This window comes from Triticum aestivum, chromosome 4D, assembly GCF_018294505.1.
Source record: "Triticum aestivum cultivar Chinese Spring chromosome 4D, IWGSC CS RefSeq v2.1, whole genome shotgun sequence".
NCBI classification, from domain to species: domain Eukaryota; kingdom Viridiplantae; phylum Streptophyta; class Magnoliopsida; order Poales; family Poaceae; genus Triticum; species Triticum aestivum.
This window is the reverse complement of record NC_057805.1, coordinates 407505-426412: the sequence shown is the minus strand read 5'-3', so window position 1 is coordinate 426412 and position 18908 is coordinate 407505. Positions and strand designations below refer to the sequence as shown.

Sequence of the window (18908 nt, the reverse complement as noted above, 5' to 3'; positions counted from 1 at the left end):
GGGGGGGGGGGGTCCGGTAATCCCCTGGTACTCCGGTAAATGCCCGAACTCACCCGGAACCATTCCGATGTCCAAACATAGTCGTCCAATATATCGATCTTTATGTCTCGACCATTTCAAGACTCCTCGTCATGTCCGTGATCATATCCGGGACTCCGAACAACCTTCAGTACATCAAAACACATAAACTCATAATACCGATCGTTAAGCGTGCGGACCCTACGGGTTCGAGAACTATGTAGACATGACCGAGACTCATCTCCGGTCAATAACCAATAGCGGAACCTGGATGCTCATATTGGTTCCTACATATTCTACGAAGATCTTTATCGGTCAAACCGCACAACAACATACGTAGTTCCCTTTGTCATCGGTATGTTACTTGCCCGAGATTTGATCGTCGGTATCTCAATACCTAGTTCAATCTCGTTATCGGCAAGTCTCTTTACTCGTTCCGTAATGCATCATCCTGCAACTAACTCATTAGTCACAATGCTTGCAAGGCTTATAGTGATGTGCATTACCGAGAGGGCCCAGAGATACCTCTCCGATACTCGGAGTGACAAATTCTAATCTCGATCTATGCCAACTCAACAAACACCATCGGAGACACCTGTAGAGTATCTTTATAATCACCCAGTTACGTTGTGACGTTTGATAGCACACTAAGTTTTCCTCCGGTATTCGGGAGTTGCATAATCTCATAGTCATAGGAATATGTATAAGTTATGAAGAAAGCAATAGCAACAAACTAAACGATCATCGTGCTAAGCTAACGGATGGGTCAAGTCAATCACATCATTCTCTAATGAAGTGATCCCGTTTATCAAATGACAACTCTTTGTCCATGGCTAGGAAACTTAACCATCTTTGATTAACGAGCTAGTCAAGTAGAGCCATACTAGTGACATTCTGTTTGTCTATGTATTCACACATGTACTAAGTTTCCGGTTAATACAATTCTAACATGAATAATAAACATTTATCACAATATAAGGAATAACAACTTTATTATTGCCTCTAGGGCATATTTTCTTCAGTCTCCCGCTTGCACTAGAGTCAATAATCTAGATTACATTGTAATGATTCTAGCACCCATGGAGTCTTGGTGTTGATCATGTTTTGCTCGTGCGAGAAGCTTAGTCAACTGGTCTGCAACATTCAGATCCGTATGTATCTTGCAAATCTCTATGTATCCCTCCTTGACTTGATCGCGGATGGAATTGAAGCGTCTCTTGATGTAGTTGGTTCTCTTGTGAAATCTGGATTCCTTTGCCAAGGCAATTGCACGAGTATTGTCACAAAAGATTTTCATTGGACCCGATGCACTAGGTATGACACCTAGATCAGATATGAACTCCTTCATCCAGACTCCTTCATTCGCTGCTTCCGAAACAGCTATGTACTCCGCTTCACACGTAGATCCTGCCACGACGCTCTGTTTGACCATTCAATAAAAATACGTATCAAGTTTGTGACTTAGAGTCATCCGGATCGGTGTCAAAGCTTGCATCGACGTAACCATTTACGACGAGCTCTTTGTCACCTCCATAAACAAGAAACATATCCTTAGTCCTTTTCAGGTATTTTAGGATATTCTTGACCGTTGTCCAGTGATCCACTCCTGGATTACTTTGGCACCTCCCTGCTAAACTAATAGCAAGGCACACATCAGGTCTGGTACACAGCATTGCGTACATGATAGAACCTATGGCTGAAGCATAGGGAATGACTTTCATTTTCTGCAGTGGTCGGGCATTGAGTCTGAGTTAACTTCACACCTTGTAACACCGGCAAGAACCCTTTTTTTGCTTGATCCATTTTGAACTTCTTCAAAACTTTGTCAAGGTATGTGCTTTGTGAAAGTCCAATTAAGCGTCTTGATATTCTTCTATTGGAAAAACAAATTGGCAAGACGGTGGAGGCATATGTAGATGATGTAGTCATCAAAACCAAACACGTCGAATCATTGGTGGACGACTTACGTCTTACATTCGACAACCTCCGAACATATGACATACGGCTCAATCCGGAAAAATGCGTCTTCGGCGTTCCGGCCGGAAAGCTGCTCGGGTTCATTGTTTCCAATAGAGGAATCGAAGCAAACCCAGCCAAAATCTGAGCCTTGTCACAATTGGCAATACCAACAGACCTAAAACAGGTCCAAAAACTAGCTGGGTGCGTGGCAGCCTTGAGCCGCTTTATCTCCAGATTGGGAGAAAAGGCGTTGTCTCTATATTGCCTACTTCGGCGTACCGACTACTTTGAGTGGATGGACACGGCAACAGCCGGGTTGGCAGAAATAAAAACTCTGCTAGCAAGCAACCCAATCCTTGCCGCACCTAACATCGGCGAACCTATGCTACTGTATATATCTGCAACTCACCAGGTGGTGAGCGCGGCACTCGTCGTCGAACGAGAGGAAGAGGGACATAAATTCCTACTCCAAAAAATCGTATACTATGTATCGGCGGTTCTCACACCATGCAAATCCCACTACCCGCACTATCAAAAGATACCATATGCGGTTTTCATGGCATCTCGGAAGCTGCAACACTACTTTCAAGAGTGCTCGATCACGGTGGCCTCCGAGGTACCACTCAATGACATCATAAACAATTGAGACACCACCGGCCGCATTGTAAAATGGGCCATCGAGTTCCTACATTTGAAATAACATACAAACCACACCGAGCAATTAAATCTCAGGTGTTGGCCGACTTCGTCGCTGAATGGACAGAAGCCGAACTCCCTAAAGAGTACGGCACATACTCCAACTGGGTGATGTACTTCGACGGCTCTAAAATGTTAGCCGGATTAGGGGCCAGTGTCATCCTAACATCCCCTACAGGGGACACAGTCCGTTATGTATTGCAAATCATGTATACAGACTCCAATAACGCAGCCGAATATGAGGCACTACTGCATGGTCTTCGGATGGCTGTTTCTATGGGCATACAATGCCTCGAGGTGCGAGGGGATTCAACTCTCACAATATCCCAAATAAACGGAGAATTCGACGCAAAAGATCCAAAGATGGCAGCTTACCGCAATGCCGTGCTCAAAATATCAGCTCGATTTGAGGGGCTCGAGTTCCATCACGTGGCCCGAGATAGTAACCAAGCAGTGGACATCCTTGCTCGAATGGGGGCTAAACGCGACCCCGTCTCGCCTAACACCTTTGTGGAGCGGATCTTCAAGCCATCCGTAGTATGGCAGGACGAGAGCGAAAACACCAGTCCGGCGCCGATCATGCCCCCAGATGCCAAACACGATTCAGATATCATCGGGGGCTCGGGCATAGAACCAACGCCTTCCGCCCATGTAATCATGGCGGTAATCGCTCCATGCATCGAACCCTTCCTGTCCTATCTTAATAGGCGGGAGGTCCCTGAGGACAAGAATGAGGCTCGTTGCATCGTTCGACGCTCGAAAGCCTACAAGGTTCATGAAGGAGAGCTCTACAAGAAAAGTACTACCGGAGTCCTTCAAAGATGTATCTCCGAAGAAGAAGGGCGACAACTCTTGGCTGAAATCCATGCTGGTCTTGGCGGCCACCATGCCGTAGCTCGGGCCCTTGTAAGTAAGGCCTTCCGTATTGGTTTTTTATGGCCTATGGCCCGAGCAGATGCACAAGACCTCGTCCAACGCTATGTAGGATGCCAGCTTTTCGCCAATCAAAGCCATATGCCGCCTACCGCCCTACGAACAATCCCCATTACTTGGCCTTTTGCGGTCTGGGGGCTTGATTATACGTCTCAAACTTATCTATAATTTTTTATTGTTCCATGCTATTATATATTCTGTTTTGGATGTTTAATTGGCTTATTTATACACTTTTATATTATTTTTGGGACTAACCTATTAACCGGAGGCCCAACCCAAATTGCTGTTTTTTTGCCTATTTCAGTGTTTCGAAGGAAAAGGATATCAAACGGAGTCCAAACGGAATGAAACCTTCGAGAACGTGATTTTTGGAACAAACGTGATCCAGAGGACTTGGAGTGGACGTCAAGAAACGAACGAGGAAGCCACGAGGCAGGGGGCGCGCCTACCCCCCTGGGCGTGCCCTCCACCCTCGTGGGCCCCTTGTTGCTCCACCACCTACTTCTTCCTCCTATATATACCTACGTACCCCCAAACCATCAGAACAGGAGCAAAAACCCTTTTTCGACCGCCGCAACCTTCTGTACCCGTGAGATCCCATCTTGGGGCCTTTTCCGGTGCTTCGCCAGAGGGGGCATTGATCACGGAGGGCTTCTACATCAACACCATAGCCTCTCCGATGATGTGTGAGTAGTTTACCTCAAACCTTCGGGTCCATAGTTATTAGCTAGATGGCTTATTCTCTCTCTTTGGATCTCAATACAAAGTTCTCCTCGATTCTCTTGGAGATCTATTTGATGTAACTCTTCTTTTGCGGTGTGTTTGTCGAGATCCGATGAATTGTGGGTTTATGATCAAGATTATCTATGAACAATATTTGAATCTCCTCTGAATTATTTTATGTATGATTGGTTATCTTTGCAAGTCTCTTCGAATTATCAGTTTGGTTTGGCCTACTAGATTGATCTTTCTTGCAATGGGAGAAGTGCTTAGCTTTGGGTTCAATCTTGCGGTGCTCGATCCCAGTGATAGTAGGGGAAATGACATGTATTGTATTGTTGCCATCGAGGATAAAAGATGGGGTTTATATCATATTTCATGAGTTTATCCCTCTACATCATGTCATCTTGCTTAAAGAGTTACTCTGTTCTTATGAACTTAATACTCTAGATGCATGCTGGATAGCGGTCGATGTGTGGAGTAATAGTAGTAGATGCAGGCAGGAGTCGGTCTACTTGTCACGGACGTGATGCCTATATACATGATCATACCTAGGTATTCTCATAACTATGCTCAATTCTATCAATTGCTCGACAGTAATTCGTTCACCCACCATAATACTTATGCTCTTGAGAGAAGCCACTAGTGAAACCTATGGCCCCCGGGTCTATTCTCTATCATATTAATCTACCATTATTTCTATTACCGTTTATTTTGCAATCTTTACTTTTAGTCTTATCATATCTACCAGATCTCACTTTTGCAAGTGGCCGTGAAGGGATTGACAACCCCTTTATCACGTTGGTTGCAATGTTCTTATTTGTTTGTGTAGGTGCGTGGGACTTGAGCGTGGTCTCCTGCTGGATTGATACCTTGGTTCTCAAAAACTGAGGGAAATACTTACGCTACTTTGATGCATCACCCTTTCCTCTTCAAGGGAAAACCAACGCTGTGCTCAAGAGGTAGCACTTGACATGGTCGGACCCCTTAAAGGGGGAAGCCATAAGAAAAAAATACCTGCTGGTCATGGTAGACAAATTCACTAAGTGGATAGAGGCCAAACTAGTTAAAACGGCTGAAGCCGGACCAGTGATAGATTTCATATCCGGTGTCGTACACCGTTATTGTGTCCCACCCAGCATCATCATCGATAATGGCTCTAACTTTACAGCCGACGAGGTAAAAACTTGGTGTGCTAATCTGGGCATCAAGCTCGATTACGCCTCTGTGTATCACCCTCAAACAAACGGTCAAGTCGAACGGGCTAATGGCCTGATAATGAGCGGCATTAAACCCAGACTAGTGCGATCTCTAAAGGAGTCGGACAAACACTGGGTCGAGGAGCTTGACTCTGTACTGTGGGGGCTGCGGACCACACCCAATCGCACGACCGGATACACACCGTTCTTCATGGTGTACGGCGCAAAGGCCGTCTTACCCTGCGATATTATTCATGACTCACCTCGAGTGCGCATGTACGAAGAGAGAGAGAGGCCGGGCTCGATTGGCAAGATGACTTAGATGTCCTGGAGGAGGAGCGCGATGTCGCAAAAGCTCGTTCCGCATTTTACCAACAACAAGCTCGAAGATACCAAAGCAGAGAAGTGCGGGCCAAGACTTATAATGTCGGTGAACTCGTTCTACGCCTACTAGAGAAGAAAAAGGACAAGCTCAAGCCCAAATGGGAGGGTCCCTTCATTATAGATGAAGTTCTCACTAGAGGAGCATATCGCCTTCGTAATGCATCGGACAATCGCTTAGAGCTGAACCAATGGAACACTGCCAGACTCCAAAGATTCTACGCCTAAGTCCGGAAACATTGTTTGTTACCTTTTTCTCTTTTTTCTCTTTCTTCTGTTCGTTTGTTTTACGATTTCTAGCGTGTGTTCGGGTAAGCCACACACTAATACATCTTTAAATGTACACACCCCACTATAACTGGGGGCTTCCTTCAAATAGAAGCTCTTTATTATCTCGAGCATAAGGCTCACCATATATATGTATTGCTTACTCATATACGTCTTGTCTTTGCCATTATATGCACCTCTATGACTTAAGTTTTTGCCAAGCTGGGTTGCCTGGATCCTGTGCTTATGCCCTACGTTCCCGATTGTTCGGCTAGGGCATAAAGGGAGCACCTCTGCGATTGTTACAATCGGGTCATCCGGACATGTACCTCAGACGGGTGAAGCCGAAAGCTAGTGTTCTTAAGGGAATAACTGGTCGGCGGACAAACGACGAACTACCTTCGTAGCATTATAAACTAACAACAATACAAAAACTCCTGTTATTCTTTCACAGTCATGCATACATGCATGCCGACCCAGGTAGAGGAACCCTTAACGGAACTATTCTTCCTGGAAGATGTTTCTTACATTAAAAAGTAATATAACATAATTCCCCGAACACAGCTTGTCTGTTTAAGCATTATGACTGGGTCGCCTGGTTTCCAGACGTACTTGGTGTTTTCCACCGGTATAGTATTTGGAAACACTCCACCCTTGGGTTTCGGAGGCTGAAGCGGAAGGTCAGGTATGACAATCTTTCACAAATCGGCCGGAGGTAAGTTCGCTGATAAAGTGATGCCATCTACCAGGCTGTCTAGTTTACAGTCCTGCTGTGAAAATTTGGCGGCTATCTTTACTTGGTCATACACCAAGCTAACCGGAATTTCTTGTCCGTTCGGTCCCCGAGGTCCGACCCGGGCCAGATGATTTGGATCAAGTCCGGTATACCGTGTTTTCACCATGGCCCAGGCCTCTCGTGCACCCTCTCGACATGCCGATGCCTTCCACATCTCAAAGTAAAGACAAGCTCCTTTGAATAGCTCCGCGAGCTCCCGCATTAGTCCTGGAGGAGACTCGGATGGCCATAATGCCTTAGCCATACTCCTCATCGCCTTCCGAGCTCGCTCGTGCACCTTGGATAACTCTGGTAGCAGGTTGCTAACTCTTAAGCACTGCGTTGGTTTTCCCTTAAAGAGGAAAGGGTGATGCAGCAAAGTAGTGTAAGTATTTCCCTCAGTTTTTGAGAACCAAGGTATCAATCCAGTAGGAGGCCACGCACAAGTCCCTCGCACCTACACAAACAAATAAGAACCTCGCAACCAACGCAATAAAGGGGTTGTCAATCCCTTCACGGTCACTTACGAGAGTGAGATCTGATAGATATGATAAGATAATATTTTTGGTATTTTTATGATAAAGGGAAATAAAGATGCAAAGTAAAATAAAAGGCAATAAGTGTTGGAAGAATAATATGATGGAAAATAGACCCGGGGGCTATAGGTTTCACTAGTGGCTTCTCTCAAGAGCATAAGTATTACGGTGGGTGAACAAATTACTGTTGAGCAATTGATAGAATTGAGCATACTTATGAGAATATCTAGGTATGATCATGTATATAGGCATCACGTTCGCGACAAGTAGACCGAAACGATTCTGCATCTACTACTATTACTCCACACATCGACCGCTATCCAGCATGCATCTAGAGTATTAAGTTCAAAAGAACAGAGTAATGCTTTAAGTAAGATGACATGATGTAGAGGGATAAACTCATGCAATATGATATAAACCCCATCTTGTTATCCTCGATGGCAACAATACAATACGTACCTTGCTGCCCCTGCTGTCACTGGGAAAGGACACCGCAAGATTGAACCCAAAGCTAAGAACGTCTCCTATTGCAAGCAAGATCAATCTAGTAGGCCAAACCAAATTGATAATTCGGAGAGACTTGCAAAGATAACCAATCATACATAAAAGAATTCAGAGGAGATTCAAATATTGTTCATAGATAATCTTGATCATAAACCCACAATTCATCGGTCTCGACAAACACACCACAAAAAGAAGAGTTACATCAAATAGATCTCCAAGAGAATCGAGGAGAACTTTGTATTGAGATCCAAAGAGAGAGAAGAAGCCATCTAGCTAATAACTATGGGCCCGAAGGTCTGAGGTAAACTACTCACACATCATCGGAGAGGCTATGGTGTTGATGTAGAAGCCCTCCGTGATCAATGCCCCCTCCGACAGGATGCCGGAAAAGGCCCCAAGATGGGATCTCACGGGTACAGAAGGTTGCGGTGGTGGAACTAGGTTTTCGTGGATGCTTCTGATGGTTTGGGGGTACGGAGATATATATAGGAGGAAAAAGTACGTCGGTGGAGCAACGTGGGCCCCACGAGGGTGGAGGGCGCGCCTGGGGGAGGTGGGCGCGCCCCCTACCTCGTGCTCTCCTCGTTGATTACTTTACGTAGACTCCAAGTCCTCTGGATCACGTTTGTTCCAAAAATCACGTTCCCGAAGGTTTCATTCCGTTTGGACTCCGTTTGATATCCTTTTCCTTCGAAACACCGAAATAGGCAAAAAAATAGCAATTTGGGCTGGGCCTCCGGTTAATAGGTTAGTCCCAAAAATAATATAAAAGTGTATAAATAAGCCCATTAAACATCCAAAACAGAATATATACTAGCATGGAACAATCAAAAATTATAGATACGTTGGAGACGTATCAATCATCCCCAAGATTAATTCCTGCTCGTCCTCGAGTAGGTAAATGATAAAAACAGAATTTTTGATGTGAAATGCTACTTAACATAACTTTCAATGTAATTCTCTTATTTGTGGTATGAATATTCAGATCCGAAAGATTCAAGATAAAAGTTTAATATTGACATAAAAAATAATAATACTTCAAGCATACTAACTAAGCAATCATGTCTTCTCAAAATAACATGGCCAAAGAAAGTTATCCCTACAAAATCATATAGTCTGGCTATGCTCTATCTTCATCACACAAAGTATTTAATCATGCACAACCCCGATGACAAGCCAAGCAATTGTTTCATACTTTTGATGTTCTCAAACTTTTTCAATCTTCACGCAATACATGAGCGTGAGCCATGGACATAGCACTATATGTGGAATAGAATGGTGGTTGTGGAGAAGACAAAAAAGGAGAAGATAGTCTCACATCAACTAGGCGTATCAATGGGCTATGGAGATTCCCATTAATAGATATCAATGTGAGTGAGTAGGGATTGCCATGCAACGGATGCACTAGAGCTATAAGTGTATGAAAGCTCAACAAAAGAAACTAAGTGGGTGTGCATCCAACTCGCTTGCTCACGAAGACCTAGGGCATTTTGAGGAAGCCCATCATTGAAATATACAAGCCAAGTTCTATAATGTAAAATTCCCACTAGTATATGAAAATGATAATATAGGAGACTCTCTATCATGAAGATCGTGGTGCTACTTTGAAGCACAAGTGTGGAAAAAGGATAGTAGCATTGTCCCTTCTCTCTTTTTCTCTCATCTTTTTTTATTTGGGCCTTTCCTTTTTTTATGGCCTTCTTTTTTTTGTCCGAAATCTCATCCCGACTTATGGGGGAATCATAGTCTCCATCATCCTTTCCTCACTTGGGACAATGCTCTAAAAAATGATGATCATCACACTTTTATTTACTTACAACTCAAGAATTACAACTCGAAACTTAGAACAACAATATGACTCTATGTGGATGCTTCCGGCGGAATACCGGGATATGCAATGAATCAAGAGTGACATGTATAAAAAATTATGAACGGTGGCTTTGCCACAAAATACGATGTCAACTACATGATCATGCAAAGCAATATGACAATGATGAAGCGTGTCATAGCAAACGGAACGGTGGTAAGTTGCATGGCAATATATCTCGGAATGGCTATGGAAATGCCATAATAGGTAGGTATGGTGGTTGTTTTGAGGAAGGTATATGGTGGGTTTATGATACCGGCGAAAAGTGCGCGGTATTAGAGAGGCTAGCAATGGTGGAAGGGTGAGAGTGCGTATAATCCATGGACTCAACATTAATCATAAAGAACTCATATACTTGTTGCAAAAATCTATTAGTTATCGAAACAAAGTATTACGTGCATGCTCCTAGGGGGATAGATTGGTACGAAAAGACCATCGCTCGTCCCCGACCGCCACTCATAAGGAAGACAATCAATAAATAAATCATGCTCCGACTTCATCACATAACGGTTCACCATACGTGCATGCTACGGGAATCACAAACTTTAACACAAGTATTTCTCAAATTCACAACTAATCAACTAGCATGACTCTAATATCACCATCCTCATATCTCAAAACAATTATCAAGCATCAAACTTCTCATAGTATTCAACGCACTCATAAGAAAGTTTTTTTACTAATCTTGGATGCCTATCATATTAGGACTACCTTCTCAATTTAAGCAAATTACCATGCTGTTTTGTAGGACTCTCAAAATAATATAAGTGAAGCATGAGAGATCAATAATTTCTATAAAACAAGACCACCTCCGTGCTCTAAAAGATATAAGTGAAGTACTAGAGCAAAAACTATATAGCTCAAAGGATATAAGTGAAGCACATAGAGTATTCTAACAAATTCCAAATCATGTGTGTCTCTCTCAGAAGGTGTGTATAGAAAGGATGATTGTGGCATACTAACAAACAAAGACTCAAATTATACAAGACTCTCCAAGCAAAACACTTATCATGTGGCGAATAAAAATATAGCTCCAAGTAAAGTTACCGATGGATGAGGACGAAAGAGGGGACGCCTTCTGGGGCATCCCCAAGCTTTGCCTTTTTGGTGTCCTTAGATTCTCTTGGGGTGCCATGGGCATCCCCAAGCTTAGGCTCTTGCCACTCCTTGTTCCATACTCCATCAAATCTTTACCCAAAACTTGAAAACTTCACAACACAAAACTTAACAGAAAATCTCGTGAGCTCCGTTAGCGAAAGAAAACAAAACACCACTTGAAGGTACTGTATTGAACTCATTCTTTATTTATATTGGTGTTAAACCTACTGTATTCCAACTTCTATATGGTTTATAAACTATTTTACTAGCCATAGATTCATCAAAATAAGCAAACAACACACGAAAAATGGAATCTGTCAAAAACAGAACAGTCTGTAGTAATCTGTAACTAACGCAAACTTCTGGAACTCCAAAACTTCTACCAAAATAGGACGACCTAGACAATTTGTTTAGTGATCTTCTGCAATTTGAATCAATATTTTATCACGTTCTGGTAATTTTTAACAATTATTTTTGTGAACAGAAAGTACCGGTCACTGGAAGCGGAACTACCCCAAGTATTTGGCGGATAAGAAGGATGGCAAAGTGAACAAGCTATATTTGATATACATGTTATTGATGTGTACTTTACTAGTGTTTATAGCAACCCCTCGGTATTTGATACTGGTTCAGTTGCTAAGAGAAGTAACTCGAAACATGAGTTGTAGAATGAACAGAGACTAGTTAAGGGTGAAGTGACGATGTGTGTTGGAAGTGGTTCCAAGATTGATATGATCATCATCGCACACTACCTATACTTTCGGGATGAGTGTTGACCTAAATAAATGTTATTTGGTGTTTGTGTTAAGCATGGATATGATTTGATCATGTTTATTGTAATATGTTTATTCATTTAAAATCAGAGAATAATTGTTATTCTGTTTACATGAATAAAACCTTCGATGGTCATACACCCAATGAAAATAGTTTGTTGGATCTCGATCGTAGTAATACACATATTCATAATATTAAAGCCAAAAGATGCAAAGTTAATAATGATAGTGCAACTTATTTGTGGCACTGCCGTTTAGGTCATATTGGTGTAAAGCGCATGAAGAAACTCCATGCTGATGGGCTTTTGGAATCACTTGATGCTTGCGAACCATGCCTCATGGGCAAGATGACTAAGACTCCGTTCTCCGGAACAATGGAGCAAGCAACTGACTTATTGGAAATAATACATACTGATGTATGCGATCCGATGAGTGTTGAGGCTCGCGGCGGGTATTGTTATTTTCTGACCTTCACAGATGATTTGAGCAGATCATCAGAATTCATACAAGCTAGACATCTAGGATTTAGTCATTACAATCTCGAGGTAGATCAACTCTTGTAACCCCTATACTCATCATAGTTAATCAAGCAGGAAGTAGGGTATTACCTCCATTAAGAGGGCCCGAACCTGGGTAAACATCGTGTCCCCCGCCTCCTGTTACCTTCGATCCATAGACGCGCAGTTCGGGACCCCCTACCCGAGATCGGCCGGTTTTGACACCGACAGTAACATTGATGATAGTGATAACCCACAAGTATAGGGGATCGCAACAGTTTTCGAGGGTAGAGTATTCAGCCCAAATTTATTGATTCGACACAAGGAGGCCCAAAGAATATTCTCTAGTATTAGCAGTTGAGTTGTCAATTCAACCACATCTGGAAAACTTAATATCTACAGCAAAGTATTTAGTAGCAAAGTAGTATGGAAGTAATGGTAACGGTGGCAAAAGTAACAGTAATAGTTTTGTAGTAATTGTAACAGTGGCAACGGAAAAGTAACTAAGCGAAGATCAATATGTGAAAAGCTCGTAGGCATTGGATCAGTGATGGATAATTATGTCGGATGCGATTCTTCATGCAACAGTTATAACATAGGGTGACACAGAACTAGTTCCAGTTCATCAATGTAATGTAGGCATGTATTCCGAATATAGTCATACGTGCTTATGGAAAAAAGAACTTGCATGACATCTTTTGTCCTACCCTCCCGTGGCAGTGGGGTCCTATTGGAAACTAAGGGATATTAAGGCCTCCTTTTAATAGAGTACCGGACCAAAGCATTAACACTTAGTGAATACATGAACTCCTCAAACTACGGTCATCACCGGGAGTGGTCCCGATTATTGTCACTTTGGGGTTACCAGATCATAACACATAGTAGGTGACTATTGACTTGCAAGATAGGATCAAGAACTCACATATATTCATGAAAACGTAATAGGTTCAGATCAGAAATCATGGCACTCGGGCCCTAGTGACAAGCATTAAGCATAGCAAAGTCATAGCAACATCAATCTTAGAACATAATGGATACTAGGGATCAAACTCTAACAAAACTAACTCGATTACATGGTAAATCTCATCCAACCCATCACCGTCCAGCAAGCCTACGATGGAATTACTCACGCATGGCGGTGAGCATCATGAAATTGGTGATGGAGGATGGTTAATGATGACGACGGCGACGGATTCCCCTCTCCGAAGCCCCGAACGGACTCCAGATCAGCCCTCCCGAGAGAGTTTAGGGCTTGGCAGCGGCGCCGTATCATAAAACGAGATGAATCCTTCTCTCTGATTTTTTTCTCTCCGAACGTGAATATATGGAGTTGGAGTTGAGGTCGGTGGAGCCTCAGGGGGCCCACGAGACAGGGGGCGCGCCCAGGGGGTAGGCGCGCCCCCCACCCTCGTGGACAGGGTGTGGGCCCCCTGGTGTTGATTCTTTCGCCAGTATTTTTTATTAATTCCAAAAATATTCTCCGTGAAGTTTCAGGTCATTCCGAGAACTTTTATTTCTGCACAAAAATAACATCATGGCAATTCTGCTGAAAACAACGTCAGTCCGGGTTAGTTCCATTCAAATCATGCAAGTTAGAGTCCAAAACAAGGGCAAAAGTATTTGGAAAAGTAGATACGATGAAGACGTATCAATGGCAGTTTTGTAGCAATTGTAACAGTAGCAACAATGGTAGTAGTAACTTAGCAAAGACAATATGAGCAAAGCGTAGGCATTGGATGAACGATGGATATTTGTATGGATGACATTCATCATACAACAGTCAGAACCTAGAGTGATACACAATAGCTCCAATTCATCAATTCAATGTAGGCATGTATTTCGTATATAGTCATACATGCTTATAATAAGAACTTGCATGACATATTTTGTTCTACCCTCCCATGACAGCGGGGTCCATAAGAAAATCTAATGGTAATTAAGGCCTCATTGTATAGATACCGAGGTACCTAGGGTTACAAAGAAGTCGGTTGGCAAATACTCGGCAGTCTACCTTGGAATCTTGGGGTACACGCCAAGTCTTCGGACCATACCTTCCCATCATTCTTACACCAAATGAACGAGGCCCACCAGTTGATGAGCTTAGAGGGGCGGTTGGTGTCCTTGGCCCAGCCAAAAGGACTGGCAACCGACATACCGAACACCCCCTAATCCATGACTCCGTCAGTCACAACTCTTGGTCGGCACCTTCCAGCACCGTCGCAGCAACACATTCTACTACTTGTAGCACCTCCTGTCACCGGTCATAGCTTGGTGCGCCATTGCTTGCATGAGCGTGGCCGCCGCCGCATCTCGCCGTTGCAGCTCCACACTACACCTGTCACAACATTGCCGTGTGCCAGTCCCAACACAGCCTCCCACCGTTGCAACATCCGCATGCTGTCGTAACTAACTTGTCGTCATGCTGATCCCAACACCACAACACACTAGTTCCAGCATCGGCGTCCGGTGGTCCCAAGACCGCCACGCCATTCTTTTTCCGTGCGCCTGTTGTAGCTCGGCGTCATGTCGGTTGCAACACCTCAGTCCACCGGCCCCAACATCCCGTGGGCTTGTAACGGCGAGAGGACAACAATAATCTCCATTTGTAAACATCCCGTGTGATCTAATCGCTCTTATATTAGTTTACAAATGGGAGTACATTATTGGACAAACATAGAAAGCATTGACTTTTGACTTAATTTATATTTATAGGCCATCTATCTGGTGACCGATCGAGGGAGCAGGTACACCTTTAAAAAGTAGTGGCTAATTTGGGCGTTGCGCGCGCGTAAATCTCTCGTGGCCTCTCATGATCTTGATCCATGTATATAAGGAGAGCCACCTCCATGAATAATCTTGATCCATCCATCCTCTCCTCCTACCTACAAACCAACCAACCAACCAAGCATCGATATCGCAGCAGCAATGGCGGTGCAGCAGCAGCGCACGGTGGCGCTCTTCTTGGCCGTCGCCCTTGTGGCGGGGCCAGCCGTCTCCTACGCCGCCGATGCCGGCTACGCCCCCGCTACCCCGGCCCCCGCTACCCCGGCCCCCGCCACCCCTGCCCCCGCCTCCCCTGCCCCCGCCACCCCTTCCGGCGGCTACGCCCCTAAAGGGCCAGCTGGGACGCAGCCCAAGGCGACGACCGAGGAGCAGAATGTGATGGAGCAGGTGAACAACGCCTTCAAGGCGGCCGTGGCGGCCGCCGCCGTCGTCCCTGGGCCGGACAAGTACAAGAAGTTCACCGACACCTACATCCCGGACGTGGAGAGGGCTATAGCGGACGTCTTCAAGGGGTCCAACGCCTCAACTTTCACCACCAAGATCGGCATGGCCCAGAAGCTCGCCTACGACTCCGCCGACGGCGCCACCCCCGAGGCCAAGTACGACTCCTTCATCGCCATCCTCAGCGAGTCCCTCCGCATCATCGCCGGCACCCTCGAGATCCACGGCGTCAAGCCCGCTGCCGAGGAGGTCAAGGGCCCCATCCCCGTCGCCGAGATGAAGGCCGTCGACCAGATCGACAGCGCCTTCAGGATTGCCGCCACCGCCGCCGACGCTGCCCCCGTCAACGACAAGTTCACCGTCTTCGAGTCCGCCTTCGACAAGGCCATCAAGGAGACCACTGGCGGCGCATACGCGGGCTACAAGTTCGTCCCCGCCCTCGAGTCCGCCGTCAAGAAGGCCTACGCCGCCACCGTTGCCGAGGCGCCCGAGGTCAAGTTCACCGTCTTTGAGGCCGCCCTCACCAGGACCATCGCCGCCATGTGCGTCGCAGCCAAGGGCGCCGCCGGCGCCACCAACGGAACTGATGCTGCCGGTGGCTACAAAGCTCCCGCCGCAGAAGCAGCAACCGCCACTCCCACTCCCGCCGCCGAAGCAGCAGCAGCAACCACCGCTCCCACTCCCACTCCCGCCGCCGCTGCCGGTGGCTACAAAGTCTGAGCTCACCGTACCTACTACGTACACTAGTGCACGTACGTATGCATATACGTGACGTGACTGTGGCGGCCCGCGATTGTGATCGATAATCATCAATTCTTGCGTCCATGCATGCATGGCTTATTAATTAATTATTAATTACGTACAGTAATTTGTTTCGGAGAGAGACATCGATAATCATCTGTAAAGCATATATATGGATGAGATATATATTCATCCATCTGTAAAACATTCTTTATATATAATATACACGAGCTCATAATTATTCCGTTTATATATAATGTGTGTACACGCACTGTGTTAATTTTCAATTTTGATGATCATAATGCTTATTTTAATACTCATACTTTACTTTTTTTTTAAATTTTAATCACAGTTTAAAGAATCACCTAATAATATTTATTTAACGCAGTACGCATGCAGACGCTCATAATTAAAAAGGTCGGTAACATGCATCCATTTAAGCCATGCATACTTATTCTTTTATAATAAAAAATCAATAGTACTTCTTTCATTTTTTAATGTAAATCTTTGTAGAGATTCCACTGCAAATTTTGAAATTGATACTATTCTGCGTAAAGCACAATTTTATTGTTGTTAAACATGCAAAGTAGAACAATGTTCGTGCTTGGCATGCTTACTTCGGAAAGCCATTTCTGCCAGTAGTTGGTTGTAGGTCAAGAACTAATAAGTCACTATATATAATGTAAAAAAAAGGTACGCATCAGGTGTTTTAAGTCTAGGATAAAAATGGTAGTACAAACAATAATTCTAGAGACAATCATCTTTCGTATAGAGCTAGCCGTACATTCACAACACATACAATGTAGTGCGTCCGCACTTCTCGAGATCCAAATTTGACTGTAAATTTAATCAATAAGACTGATTGCGGCGGGGACAAAAATTATATCACTGAATTCATATCGAAAATATGAATTTAGTGGTCTAATTTTTTCTCCCGCCGCAGTCGGTCTTGTTGGTTAATTTTACGGTCAAACTTGAATCTCGGGAAGCGCGGGCGCACTATATTGTGGAATGGAGGGAGTATCACTAGTAGAAAACAGGGCTTTGGTTCGGGTCTGGTCAGCCCATTAGTCCCGGTTCAGTTACGAACCGGGACCCATGGGGGGCATACGTCCCGGTTCGTGCGCCCAGGGGGCGTTCGGGGCCTCGTGGGCTTTGGTCCCGGTTCGTCTGGACCCATTTGTTCCAGTTCCTGGCACGAACCGGGACCAATGGGCCTCGCTCCTGGCCCACATCCATTGGTCCCGGTCCGTGGCTCGAACCGGGACAGAAGGGGGGCCTTTAGTCCCGGTTCCAGTCACAAACCAGGACCAATGAGGTGGCTATATATACCCCCTTGCCGGCGAGCAGAGCACTCCACACTGCTCTGTTTTTTCTGGCTGGCGAGGGGAGAGCTTTGTGGTGCTCTAGCTCACCTCCTATGCACATGAGGTGTTCGATGAAATGCCCGAGCCACACTAGTTAAGCTTTCTCCTCTCGAAACTCGACCTCCAAGCTCCATTTTCCTCGAGATTTGTCTAGGTTTAGCGGTCCATCACATCCCGTCCCCGTCTTCACCGCCGTCGATCGCCCGCGCCGATCTCGTCGCCGGCACACCACCGTGGTGAGCCTCTTGTTCTTATCTTCTTTCTGAAAGAAAAAAAGCTTACTTGTATGATTAGATAGATACTTTTGTCTAATTTTCTTACTTTTATTATTGCTTGTTATTATATTATGTGATGGTTTTGGTATCCGCCCCCGTCGGCCCTCGTCCTGTCTATGATTCGGATGTGGTATATATTATCTTTTATAACTATTTGGTTCATTTATTGTTTATGACAATTATGCCAACCAACGTGACATAGATTTTATTTATCTAGGAGGTATGTGAACCGGAAATTCCAACCAACCCTATTGTCGAGAGGTTAAATTTAGTTGAAGAAGAAAACAATTACTTGAAGGAAAAAATAAAAAAAATTGAGGAGGAGAAGATGATATTGGAGTTGCATGTTGCGGATGTCGTAGATGATCACAAGATCAAGATGGATGCAATGCGTTTGAAGATTAGAAAGATTAGAAAATATGCCATTCATACCGAGGCTTGGCATCATTATGCCATTGGATCAATTGTTACCTTGGTTGCGATTATGATCGCATTTGTTGTTGCATTGAAATGTTTTACATAGTTTCAATGTATGGTTTAATTAGATGCTCTGGAAAGCTATATGTTGTTCAATGAGAACTATTTATGTACTTTGGTTTTAATGTGATGATGAACTTCTATTAACTTGGTCACTTATCTGTCCATGATGTTCTGTAATGGTTTTTGACACACTTAATTATATATACTGCACGCAGATGAACCGACAATGGATGTACGGTGACAGACACACCTCCGAGTACGTTAAGGGCGTGCATAATTTTCTCGAAGTGGCTGAGGCAAACAAGCAGGATGGTTTTATGTGTTGTCCATGCCCCATATGTGGGAATGCGAAGTCTTATTCTGATCGGAAAATCCTTCACAGCCACCTGCTTTATAAGAGTTTCATGCCACACTATAATGTTTGGACCAAGCACGGAGAAATAAGGGTTACGATGGAAGACAGCGAGGAAGAAGAGGACGATGACAACTATGTGCCCCCGGAATACGGTGATGCTACAACGGGGGAAGCTGCTGAAGATCAAGAGGAACCAGACGATATTGTGCCCGATGATGATCTCCGCCGGGTCATTGTTGATG

The 18908-nt window shown here is 44.5% G+C and overlaps 1 protein-coding gene across 1 annotated transcript; it reads left to right on the top strand.

The window, feature by feature from the left end:
* Positions 1–15088: 15088 nt before the first annotated feature.
* On the top strand, positions 15089–16439 carry LOC123099281 (pollen allergen Phl p 5.0101). The gene has a single exon (XM_044521465.1). It carries the CDS (start codon positions 15149–15151, stop codon positions 16166–16168), a length of 1020 nt encoding a protein of 339 aa, XP_044377400.1. The 5' UTR covers positions 15089–15148; the 3' UTR covers positions 16169–16439.
* Positions 16440–18908: the final 2469 nt, after the last annotated feature.